At 37.8% G+C, this 14,005-nt stretch overlaps 1 protein-coding gene across 1 annotated transcript in view; it reads left to right on the top strand.

The window, feature by feature from the left end:
- LOC145988258 (alpha-tocopherol transfer protein-like) overlaps positions 1-14,005 on the top strand; it is a 34,276-nt gene that overhangs the window by 15,981 nt on the left and 4,290 nt on the right. Inside the window, exons 2-6 of the mRNA XM_083123124.1 lie at positions 89-269; positions 1,927-2,086; positions 6,077-6,138; positions 8,410-8,603; positions 13,162-13,278. Coding sequence (XP_082979250.1) covers positions 92-269; positions 1,927-2,086; positions 6,077-6,138; positions 8,410-8,603; positions 13,162-13,278 — 711 coding nt within the window. The 5' untranslated portion in view covers positions 89-91. The remainder of the gene's footprint in view (positions 1-88; positions 270-1,926; positions 2,087-6,076; positions 6,139-8,409; positions 8,604-13,161; positions 13,279-14,005) is intronic.

The raw sequence follows: 14,005 nt of genomic DNA, 5'->3' as shown, positions 1-14,005 counted from the left end.
ACACCTGGATCCAACTGTTAAATCGCACACTGTCTGGGAAACTGTGGGAGTTTATGAGCCTCTGACTGTTACCATCTTTCTCTTGTAGGAGATGAGTTACCGAAGCAAATGGGCGACGGAACCCGATGTCTACGAATGTCAACTGTCCGAGGAGTTGCAGCAGGTGGCGAAGCAGGAGCTGAGGGAGGAGAAGGCCATCAGAGAGCACGCTCTTTCTCAGATGAGAGACTGGATCAACAAAAATCCTCGCATTGCCTGCTGCAGAATGGGTAGGTACACCCCTGTCCACACAGGGAGCAGGCACGTATCTAGAAATATGTTTCTGGGGGGGGGGGTCCGAACCAAGTGTCTCAGGAATAGTAATAGTAGTAATAATAATAATGTTTAATTTAAAATAATTATAATAAATCAAATTAATACTAATTAAAATACATAAATTAATATTATTATTACACGAATAGGTAAAAAGACTGTCTAAGAATAGAGATGTAACAGCGCATATTCATTACGTAGCTTACCTGTAGTTCAGATCGGAATAATTTATATAAAAACAAGTGCCCTGGCAATAAAATTAATGTCAAATAAATGAATAATTGAATACTTATAGTAACAAAAATGATTTTTCATGTAGTTGGAGAAAAGTAAGTTTCTGGTTAATATTTTATGCATATTATTTTGAGTACCAGTGTACATAAATCTTCTTTGTAATGTAATTCAAAGCTGTATGATCCCAATATAATCCTTGCCTTCTAAAAAGTTCAGAGGAAATTAATAACCATCGATTATGCAACAAATGCTAATATTCTCATTACTTAATTTTAGTACTTGGTCTTTCGGGGGGTCCGGACCCCTGGACCTTCCCCAAATAAGTCCTTCCTGTCCTTCAAAGCCATGTGATCCCAATATAATCCTTGTCTTCCAATAAGTTCAGAGGAAATTATACAACAAATGCAAAACGAGTATATGTTCATTATTTAATTTTAGTACTTGATAAGTCTTTTGGAGGGTCATCCGGACCCCCTGGACTCCCCTAAATACGTCCTTGACAGGGAGGGCCGCTTGGCTCCTTCCTGGAATAAGGAAAAGTTATCTTCTTATTCTTCCCGAACGTTTATTTGCTTCTCTATTATAGAATTTTCTCTTTTCTTTCATCCTGTTTTCTTTCTCTTTCACAATCTCAGTATCTCTCTCTGTTTGTGCTTACTTACTCTCTTCTTGATTATTTCTTTTTCTATATTTTCTTTCCCGTCTTCTTTTTCTTTCCCTCCCTCTTTCTCTCTCTCTGTTTCGCGGCTATATTTTCTTCCTTTCTCTCTCCCGTGCTATATCTGGCTTCATTAGGTCTCTCTCATTCTCGCTTCTTTGTCTTTCTCTCTACCATACTTACCAAAATCATGAAAAGTCCATACTTTCACAATGCTCATGTGTAAAGATTTTAAGTAAAACACACACACACAAACACATATATACGTATACGTATAGGCTATTGATATACGCATACACAAGGTGTCAGCTTGTAGACGACATCAATGTGAACGACGAAGATATCAAGATGTCCTGTACAAGTTACGATTTTGTGTGTGTGTGGTTCACAAGAAACTCTATTTGCGTTGAGGAGTGGTGATTAACAATCAGTTGGTTTTGGTGTCAAATTTTACGAGGATTGCAAGATGTTTACATTTTCTCTTTTCAAAATAAGGGCCTCGCGAATGTAGTTCACACAGAGCTTCGCGTTTCCTAACGGTGACCTTGGCTGATGAAGTCGGGATTCAAGTTTTTTTGTTGTTTTCTTTTTGAATATGGACGAATGTAACGTACAAGTTTCATACTATTTAGAATCAAAATTTGGTCGTAGGTTACAACTTTTGAATCACCCTGTACAATGCACTGAAGGCATGTCAAAACCTTACGGACCTCTATTTTCAGACTCCAAATTTCTCCTGCGCTTCCTAAGAAGCAAGAAATTCAGCGTTCCCATGGCACAGGAAGCTCTGGAGCGATATCTTCTCCTACGACAGACATATGCCGAAGCATTTCACAATCTGGATATTTCCATTCCCTCAATGGACGAACTCATCACTAAAGGGTAAGTATTATTACAGATGTAAACCATCTGCTTTGTAGTGTCGGTAAAAAAATTAAGTGCTTCCACCGGGACCGCTTTATTCTAATGCGACTACGGCAAATGCTGTCATTCAACAACGTAAGGCTTGGGTCAACTCCAGATCACTGCGTAAAGCAGTCATGCCATTAATAAGGAATATTGCCAAATCGAAGAATGCTAGCTTAACTGCAAATTGCCCATTTTCGCTTCATCTTGCACTATATACGCGTAAAAAAGGGCGAAATTCACTAGAATAAAAAAATATAAGATCTGTAAAACGCAATGAGGCTGAGACGAATATGAATAAAGTGCACACCAACAATGCATTCTCACAATTCTTTAAATCTGTTATTTACCGATTTCAATTAGCAAACCCCCCAGAGTTTCCTCCAAGTTACCCAATTTATACGACGCTGGGTGGGCGCCGGAGCCGCTTGAACAGGTGGAAAAAAATCCCGGGGTCCCCCGCGACATTGGCGCTACTACTCTTTTCCGTCTTTTCTCGCCAACACATAAAATAAATCACGCGCACGGTTCCATCTTCCACTCTATGCAAAAAGATGGCAGCACTGTTACCGTTTTGCAGGCCCGTAGCTAGAATTGATCTCCATCAGGGGGGCTCACGGGTTATCAGGGGGGGGCTTTGTAAACCAAGTCCATTTTTCAAAAGTTTAACAGTATTAAATGAAGGTAAAATATGTGTGAGGGAATTTGCATGATGTACTGTCAAAGTTACAAGTTTCTGTCTAATCGGGAGGTTGCAAATCGCAACAGGGGCAGCGAAGTTACAGATAAAGAAGCTCCCCTATGAAGGTTCTTTCTAAAGTCTAGAGAAGGGAATGTTCCAAATACTTGCCGCTATTTAGACTTCTTATAAATAAGACGAACGAATGTAATGTAGCTGCTGTTCATTCTCTGTGAATGTATCCTTCAAAGTTGGGAGCAGAATAATATATGCTTCTATGTTTTCACTCTTCACTGCAAACAAATTACACAAAATAGTTTTACCTAATGTCAAGGGGGCTGACGGCAGTGCCGGTGGCTGACGGAAACTCCAGGAGGGACTCAGCCCCCCCCCCCCCGGCCCCTGCCTGCCGTTTTGGCTACCTATACTACCACCCCTTTTTTACGAACGGCAAATGCTGTTCACATATCGTGCAAAAAAAAACCGCCTGCACATAAGAAGAAGTTTTACGAAAGCAATGGAGAACATGAAAAAATGTGTAACGTAATTTTTCTTCACGTAAAATTGCAGATATGCGAAATGCAGATGACGCCAATCTTCATAAAGATGAAATCCTATCCAATGATGATGATGATATGCACGTCTATCAATAAACAGTTGGAAATAACCAACTAACGCTCGACTGAGTTCGTACGTAAAGAAGGTCTGAAGAGAAGCAAATCTAATGGATGGGTTAAATATGGCAGCCACATGCACATAGTGCACTACGAAAAAATGTACAAAAAAAAGCAAAGGAAACAAGGGACAATAATATTGTAACTTACCTTCAAGAAACAGCTGTAGGGTTTTCTTATGCCTTGAGCCAGACAGCTAATCGAACACATCGCTTCATGACAGCTGTAAACTTCACGTTTGTTAACATGTCTTCGTTCATATTTATAATTAATACAGCACTCGACACTAGCACAAATAATGTAAACGAAACTAAAGTACTCGTATTATTAAAAAATCTTGATTTTTACCTACTCCGCCGATAAGCAATCACGACAGTGTGGCAAGTAATGACTGAAAATTTTCCCAGTGACTTGGAACAAAACCATTGTAGAAAACTAATTTAGCTTTCCAACCTTAGAGATTGTCAACAGTGGCGGATTAACTACTTGCAAGGATCTTTCTTTCCATCTAATTTAAGTTGTCTTTTATTATATTCATTGCAGCTGAAGATTATATGAATTTTCGTTATTATACAAATCATAAAACAGACTTGAATCCACTGTCTATCTGAACAATTTTCATGATATTTCCAAAATTCGTAGATTATTTATGTCAGTGCTCGAAATAAGAGGGGGGGGGGGTACGAGGGAATGGTTTATCGCCCAATTAGCAAATGTTTTGCAAAACATCCCCCAGTTGACTCAATCATGTTAAACCCTAGGAGCAACCCCCCAGTTAACTCCAAAGCTCAACAAACACCCCCAAGCTAACATTTTCCACTACAAGCACTGATTTATATATTTTACAGATTTCTCTTGTCCTTTTTGCTGAACTGATGAATATTGAATACTAGTGTATGTAAGGTATGAAACAAATTAGGTTCGTGGAAAATTACTGCTCAAGCTACGCAATTCAAGGGTGTGAGGAAACATTTAATTATAATAAAATGTGCACATGCTTATAATTATCATTATTATCTACTGAAACCCCAGAATAATTGGCGTTTTTAAAATAAAGATAATCTTTCTGCAGATCAATTCAATTTGTCTACACGCTTCTCAAGAGAAATCTGTCTGTGTCAATGGTATGAGTTCAGTAGTGGTGTGCTTAAAGTGAGGAGGGATGTAGTGATATTTTAACCCTCCCCTCACCCAGCTCGGAAAATTTACACTAAGTGTCCTCCCACCTGTCTGTGTCACCATGTTAAATCATAGGAGAACCCCTCCCCCTTCCAGGAAACATCCTCCCATCCAACAATATCCCACTTCAAGCACTGTATGTACCCAACAAGAGAAAGTCTACAAAGGAGTCATCTATCTATTCCTTGTAGTTGTGTGCTCCTTTTAGGAACTACCTGAGCACACTATTGCAGGAGTTCATTGATAATTTTCTAATTATGATAGTGATTTATCCACATCTTCCAATACAATGCCTACAAATTCTCCAAAAGAGTGGTATTTCTTAGGAGGGTTTATATTTTCCATCAACAAGACCTTCCTGTCTATCTAAATTCAAGATTTAGATTTATTAAACAAGAAATTGAATTGAGAAGGGGTTAGTCTCACCATGTGTAAGCATACCCTTCCTTATATTTTATTTCCAAGAGCCCATTAAATACAACTCTGGTTATATGAACTCATTTCTTGGTCTAGTTTTCTTCAAAAAAAGATGCTAGATACATGAAAAAACGTAAAAATATAATAATAGCTGTTAAAAAGAGAAGTAAAGGTAAAGGTAAAGTGTTCCCCTGTGCATAGCACCACGCCATGAAGGCGTATAGGGGGTGTGGGGGTAACGCCCCACACTTTCTTGATCCGGTCGTGAGTGGGGGTGATGTGATCAGCATCACGCCCCTAACCGCCTTTACCCCCCAGGGTTTCCCCCAGGTACCCATGTTATTCGACGCTGGGTGGGCGCCGGGGCCGCTTCCACCGTTAGAAAAGTTCCCGGATTTGAACCGGCCGGGGATCGAACCCGGGACCTTGAGCATGGTAGTCAGACGCGTTACCGACTGAGCCACCGCGGCCACTGTGAGAGAAGTTCCTTACATAATTACTGGTTGCACTGCTATGATGAACTGGCTCGTTGGCCAAGCACATTAAGTGGTTGACTGATGTTCCTGGGTTCAAGTCCCTTCATCAAATTCATCTAATCATGACTCATCTTCATTATCACAATTAGTTGAAAAGTGGCATATGATGTAAAATAACAATCCAAATAAAAAATACTACTATTGTATTTTTGGCTATTTTACATCACTTTTCTACGTCTATAGGCTAATCGTGATGAATGGTGAATTGTTGAAGGATCAAACAAAGTTACCCAGAACCAGAGGCATCTGCTGAGTGCATGCATCAATTGTGGGAAAATAATGATTACTTTCTTTCACTTCAGATCCAAGAAATGTAATATAGAAAGAATTCATAATCATTCTATTCCCATAATTGACGCATGCACCGCATGCACTCAGCAGACACCTCTGCCCAGAACTCATGGCATCATAACCACTAAACCATGGTGGCTGGTGGCTCTATCGCCAAGGACAAATTCTAAGTTCATCCTTGTTCTTGCAGGTACCTGTTTGCTCTGCCCAAAAGAGATGCTGAAGGAAGAAGAATAGTTGTTGCGATACCAGGTAAGTGGTGATAAGTAGTCATAAATGCAACCAGTAATTGGGCAATCTCAAGTGTCATTTATCCCCTTAATTTCTCTACATAAATGACTCCATGGCTGTGCACTGTGGATATAAGGTCAGCTACAGCATGGTGCTGATCATATCACTTCCACTGCGATCAACAGTGGTGCCAGGATTAATCATCTAGGGGTGCTGAGAGGGTGTGGAATGACATTTAGGGGGTGCGATGTTGATAATATAGAAAACATCAAACATGCATGCAAGGGCATCTGCAGGATTTTTCTCCATGTGTGGGGGGTGATAGTAAGATTTCATATCTTATATCTTTCCAGGAACTTATATTTTACCTTTATTATTGTTGCTGTAGTTACACAAATCATAAAACTAACTGAAATTGAATTGAAAATACTTTGGCGTTGGTGCCAAGTTCAGTCTTGAGCCCATTATTTTATTTAAATTGAAACTGGATTAATCTTATATCCTTTCCATAAAGTCTAAGATTTCGTTGATAAACAGTTCTTTGTCTTTTTGTCCTTTTTCACGATGCACAGATATCAGACCACTATTGAGTGTTCAATTTGTGTGCATTGCGTAAAAGAAAATCCCTATGCAACCTGAAGTTCTACTATTTGTAAAGAAAATAACACGTACAAAAAATATGAAATCATGTAATAAGTTTCATGCAATTATCAGACTGCTTCCCAAACATAGAAGTCTGCATAAACAACAACAACTGAACAAACAACCATCTCGATACAACTCGTGTGACATAATTTCCCGGGCACAACCTGATGATCTGCTGAAAACAACTAACATTTTTGTTGCGGTGCTATTTTGAGAAGAGAGTAAGAAGAAGTGGGTGGAGAAAAACTGTTTTTTTTTTTTTTATCAACAATACTAAATAAAATAATTAAATAACATGAAACAACCCACACTGAGCTGTCGAACGAAAGACAGCAGCTGCTGATGTTTGTATATATCACTGCCACTACAGGAAAGTAAATGTGATTTCTCTTTCAGGACAAATGGATGAATACAATAATAGCAGTATCACTTCAATATCTAACATTCTATGCTCAAAGTCACGACATTGTTTTAAACATTTAATTAAGTTGAAAATAAGTTTTGAAAAGGGGGTGCTGAAGGGGCATGGAAGAAAATTAAGTGGTGCGCAAGCATCCCTTCACGCCCCTCTGGCACCACCCCTGACTGTGATGGGCATCAAGAAACTACATTAAGCCCCACCTTCATACTTTCATAAAGCAGGTTCCAGGGAAATACAAGAGTTGTCAAAGCGGAGGATTCCATGTTAGAGATTTTATTTACTCATAAGTCCGAATTGTTTATTTATATCTTGTGGCCGTAAGGTGTTCTTTGTACATATTCTCATATTGAATATGTATTCCAAATTGTAGAAAGAGTACTATTAAATCCACTGCAATATATAAGCATAGAAAGGATCATAATGCAAATATGCATTTGTGAATTACTTTATATGTTTCTAACTTTCTTTCGTTAGATGTCCATTTTATGTCTCATATATGCACTTTGGAAAATCTAATTTCTTTAAAATTAAATTTGTGAAGATGTTCTGGTTCTTTTTGCTGTCAACATTCAAGTTTGGAGTGTGGTGTGTGGAGGGCAGTTGAATTCTCATAATGGGATGGGATATATCGTCAAACATCACTCTGGAAATATCACAGGATTGTAGAGGGTGGAAATTTTCTTGCTATTTCTCATTCCTTGAAATTGTTCATTACAACCCCTGTGCTTCAGTATAAATGTGGAAATAATATATGTACACCTTCTGCTCTGACACAAAAACATTTTGATTTAGGAGCAGCCTGGGGGCGCCTACATTCCCAGGCCTCCACTGGAGAAGAAATTGCTTTGAAAAAAATGAGGTATTTGGAACATGGTAAAAATATTGAAAATACAACTAGCCATCTGACATAATTTGACCTAAAAGTTATAACTGGAATTGTATACAGGAAGGGACATCACAACATATATAAATCCTGGCCTGCAATAATTATTATAAGAAAGTCTAACAAAACTTTGTCACTTATTAATCCATAACAAGGCTACATGGATCGGATTTCAAAAAGTTTTATTTAAGTAAATAGGCAATAATAAATCACTGATTTCTACAGAAAATGAAATGATGTTCCTCACACTAACTACCATTCTTGGTAAAAAATACAATAGTTTCTTCAGACCGTGGCTAGAGGACAATGTAATAAGATGAACTTACCATTATATTATTTTCAGGCAAATTTGACCCTTACAAACAGACTAATGCAGATATGTGCAGAATTCATGGAATCACATATGAAACACTGATGGAAGATGAGGAGAACCAAATTCGTGGCTACGTACACTGGAATGATGGGAAGGGTGTCGGATTTCCATATCTCACACTTTTCACACCCAGAGAGGCAGTCAGAATAGTCAAAAATGGGGAGGTAAGTTTTTTCAAGTTTCCATTTTGGAAAAACTCATTACATCGGCACTTATGGTGCAGAGGCAAAAATAAAAGGAGTGCAGCTATTTTGCCTCAGCATGATAGCTGCCAGGATCTCAATACCACATTAAACTTGAAGTTTTTCTATTTGATCGTATGTTTCATTCATTATTGTACAGTTTATAGGGTGTTATGCTTTGTATTGATTTCTATCAGTGGCATATTCTCCCATGTTATCTGGTTTACTGCTGGTAAACCAACTTTTTTTGTACGTACATGTAGAAATTGCCAGAAAATTTGTTGTTTACACAAATTTTTGTTTTACTTACATGCCTGCATCGGTGTTTTTTTTTTCTATTATATCGAATTACTATATACAATAAATAAGAATTGCTGTAGTTAATCAGGTCAAATTTTCAGAATACGTCACTGATTTTTATTATTTTGTGTCTTTTTCTGCCACGTTGACTAATCATATGATGAGAATGAGTGATGATGATATGATGAAATTGATGAAGGGATACTCAAAAAGAACTCCGATAATCAGCCTGGGATTTGATTCCAGGACCCTTCGCACCATAGATTGCTGGAGGTTGGCTATAGGGTGTTAAGCATTGTCATTGATTGTTCCTTTCATTTTTGGTCTTCACCTACATAGAGGGTGATCCATAAAGAATGCTGGATTTGAAAAGGATGCCATATTTTTTTTTTGTTTGGTTGGCAGCATTGTTTGTGAGATTGTTGTTATCAGTTATCATTAAGGTTTTGTGTTGAGAAGCATTTCAGTTGTTCTACTGCTTGTGTGTGTTGTTAACGCCATGGAAAGGCACAGTACGGAACAGCGAGTTTTGATTGTCAAAATGCACTACAAGAATGGTGAAAGTTTCGCGGTGACTTTTCGGAAACTCCGTATGATACTTGGTCATCTTCATGCACCGAACGAATCAACTGTTCGTAGGTTGATCAAGAAATATGAAGAAACTGGATCAACACAAGACATCAAAAGCCCTGGACGCCCTCGAAGTCACCGGAGTGAAGCAAATGATGCAGTTGTGCATGATTCTGTTGTTGTGAGTCCTGCAAAATCATATCACCATCGTGCTCAAGAACTGCATATGGCGCCAACAAGAATGGTAAAAAAGGTAAAGTGCTCCCCTGTGCATAGCACCACGCCATGAAGGCGTATAGGGGGTGTGGGTGTAACGCCCCACACTTTCTTGATCCCGGTCGTGAGTGGGGGTGATGTGATCAGCATCACGCCCCTGACCGCCTTTACCCCCCAGGGTTTCCCCCAGGTACCCATGTTATTCGACGCTGGGTGGGCGCCGGGGCCGCTTCCATCGTTAGAAAAGTTCCCGGATTTGAACCGGCCGGGGATCGAACCCGGGACCTTGAGCATGGTAGTCAGACGCATTACCGACTGAGCCACCGCGGCCACCAAGAATGGTCCTTACTTTTTTGAAGACTAAGAAGGAAATGCTCTGACAGTGAAAGGAATTCGTTACCGTGCAATGCTAACCGATTTTCTTTGGCCTCGTTTGGATCAAATGAACATCAAAAATGTATGGTTCCAACAAGACTTGCCACACTTCAGGAGAAACAATCAATCTGCTGTGGGAGAAGTTTCCGGACAGAATAATCTCGTTGCGAGGAGACCAAACCTTCTCACCTCGATCTTGTGACTTGACACCATGTGACTTTTCCTTGTGGGGGTACACCAAGTCACAAGTTTACCAGAACAAACCCCGAAATTTGTTGGAACTTAAGCAAGAAATTCGACGTGTCCTCAACACACTTGATGGGGAAATGTGTGATCGGGTTATGGTGAATTTCATGGACCGAGTGATTGCGTGTAGGGCTAGTAGGGGGGGGGGGGCAGTCATATGCCCAATATTGTTTTCCATGTTTAAACCTTAATATCTCCTGAAGAGAATGGTATGTGATTTGTGCTTTTTTTTTTTATTATAAAAATTCATTTATAGCAACTTCAAATCCGGCATTCTTTATGAATCACCCTTTATATGGTCAGGTTTTGCATAGACCATGAAATGATCAATACCATGAGAGTTACGTTAGAACTGAGCACACCAATTACACAGACCTGCATGGGTTTCGATGACTCACAGATAACTGTTGTCCCTGAATAATTTTACTATGCCGATTCCAAAAATGAAATCCATTTTTACCCATCACGTGTAGTTTTTCAGAAAATAGCAATATATTAAGTCCCTTTATTTCACAATAAAATGTGTAGTTCCATGATTTCCTCAATAGATGGCTCTGCTTAGATGATGATAAAATATTGGTTTCTAAAATACAAATCCTTCAATTTTGAACTATAAATGCACATAGAATAGTAAGCATTTAATCCACCTTCTATCTTCACAAGACACATTGATATGAAAATTGTAAACTTTGATTATGTAAATTCCATTTTCAAAATCTCTCATAAAAATTTCCTTCACAAAATGTCCAAAACTCAATGTTAAAATGTAGTGGGTTGATTGAACTTAATGATGTGGAGAAAAATCTTGATCTAGAGGAAAATCTTGACGTGATGGGAAGAAATTTATGTCATATCCGTCATCAGCATTCAAAATACTTCCAGAATCGCCTATTGGTTTGTAAACATCCAAATTTCCTTTCTTTAAATTAATTTTATTGCATTCTGTAATAGGAATAATGGAATGGCAAATATGATAATTTTGATTGTGAAATTGTGAAAAACCCTGACGTGATTGGTGAAATGGATATCATGTGCATGATTAGCATTCAAAATACTTCCAGAATCACCTATTGGTTTGTAAACAACCGAAATTTTGCTTGCTTAAATTTATTTTGTTGCGTTCTGTAATAGGTGTAATGGAATGGCAAATATGATAATTTTGATTGTAAAAAATCCTGACATGATGGGGGGAAATGGATATCATGTGCATGATTAACATTCAAAATACTTCCAGAATCACCTATTGGTTTGTGAACAACCAAAATTTTGATTGCTTACATTTATTTTGTTGCGTTCTGTAATAGGCGTAATGGAATGGCAAATATGTTAATTTTGATTGTGAAATTGTGAAAAATCTTGACGTAATGGGAAAAAATGGATGTCATTTCCGTGATCAGCACTCAAAATACTTTTGCATTCTGTAATAGGCATAATGGAATGGCAAATATGATAATTTTGATTGTGAAAAACCCTGACGTGATGGGTGAAATGGATATTATGTGCATGATTAGCATTCAAAATACTTCCAGAATCACCTATTGTTTTGTAAACAACCGAAATTTTGCTTGCTTAAATTTATTTTGTTGTGTTCTGTAATAGGTGTAATGGAATGGCAAATATGATAATTTTGATTGTAAAAAATCCTGACATGATGGGGGGAAATGGATAGCATGTGCATGATTAACATCCAAAATACTTCCAGAATCACCTATTGGTTTGTAAACAACCAAAATTTTGATTGCTTACATTTATTTTGTTGCGTTCTGTAATAGGCGTAATGGAATGGCAAATATGATAATTTTGATTGTGAAATTGTGAAAAATCTTGACGTAATGGGAAAAAATGGATGTCATTTCCGTGATCAGCACTCAAAATACTTTTGGAATCACTTATTAATTTGGAAACAACCTAAATTTCCCTTGCATAAATGCTTTTGATAAGTAAAGTAATGGATGTCATTTTCGTGATCAGCATTCAAAATACTTCCAGAATCACCTACTGATTTGAAATCATCCTTGTTTTTAAAAATGCAGGGTGGTGTTATTTACTCATGGTATTATGCCCCTATTTCATGTATCACATTAACCTCCTTACCATTAAGAACATACGGGTACATCGAAGATGGCAGCTTTCAAAATGGCAGGCATCTTGGTAGCATGGCCTTGATGGTTTTTCCTCACATCATGTGTGGGCACATTGGATTGGTGTGTGTTAGCCCATTTGTGTTTTATATGGGAGGTGACACACTTTTGGCCTACCCTGCATGTATGAAAAATTATACCAACTTGGAACACTGTTAAAAATCATGGCCATATATTGAGAAAACGTTTGAGAAGGGTTTAGCCACAATTGAACCTATACATACCTAAGAGCTACAAAGTCATAGGTTCCAGGTTCAAACTCTTGTCAAGGGGAGATTTAATCACCTTATTCAAGAACACTAAAGTTAGAAAGAAAATTTTATGGTAATCGTAAGCAAATTTTCAGTCTGAACCAGAGGGTATTGAGAGTATAGGGACCATAGGTAGGTTGTGATTCAAAGAATGATTTGTTGTGATTTTACATAAGTTTCTGGAATTCCTATTTGAAAATTCTGACTCAATCATCTCGAGGAGAGGTTCTCTTGGTATTCTCTCCCTGTTGTACTTTTGTGAAACTGTATTTGAAAACGAGTTGCTGATATTGGTTTCTGAACTTGTATTAATCCAACATGCCAGTAAAATATGCATTCTATCTCTCTCGTACACTTCTGTTTATGGATACACATTGTCAACCCAAAAATAATCCACAAAGATGTATGTTCCGTATTACTAATTAGTGTTTTTCATTACAGAAAACGTTACCAATGCGTCACAAGGAAGTTCATGTAATTAATGTAAATCCTTCACTAAAATTTGTTGTAGATTTTGGAATGTCATTGATCTCAGACAAAATCAAGAAACGTGTTAAGGTAAGGTATATTTATTTTGTCTAGAATCTTTCCCATGCAAGATATATTTACATATGAAGGAAATTTATACTGATTGATGAATATTGTAATATGTGCAATTAGCGTACTTGCCGGAATATTTTTGGCACACATTTTTGAGGAAAAAGCTTTTATCACTGAATATTATAATGAATTTACAGTAGTTCAAATATAAAGTAACATGTCCTATTTTCTACAAATAACTTATGTAATCTAACTAGGAAAGAATACATTTTAACTGTTTGCCTTATTATCCCAAGTAAACTTGGGCAGTTACTAGGTGCACTTTTTATATTATCCCGAGTATAATCAGGCCCAACTGCTCTTTCCTGTTCAATTTTTATTATCCCGTACAAACTCGCGAGAGGCTCTCTGCCGTGAAGTACAGTAAATGTCCACTTGGAAGCAGCATCTTACTCAGCTTGATGCTTGGAATGTGTAGCAGTGAGAGATGCTAAAAGGCAAGAAGATTAGCAGTGAATCATGTTAATACTGCCCAGATTGTAATGTCTCCTTGTGCGTAGCTCCATGCTTCAGAGTTCACCACACTGTGCCTATTTAATATCTAATAATTTCACAATCAGAACTGCAATTTGTAAAATTTTAAAAACATATGCACAACATTTAAAGGCAAGATATGTTTACGTTTATTATAAAAATGCATATCCTTCATGAGCCTGAGTGTGTGTGTGTGTGTGTTTATATATAT

This window comes from Lepisma saccharinum, chromosome 5 (assembly GCF_977018435.1).
Source record: "Lepisma saccharinum chromosome 5, izLepSacc3.1, whole genome shotgun sequence".
In the NCBI taxonomy this organism is placed as follows: Eukaryota; Metazoa; Arthropoda; class Insecta; order Zygentoma; family Lepismatidae; genus Lepisma; species Lepisma saccharinum.
This window is presented reverse-complemented; position numbering and strand designations above follow the sequence as displayed.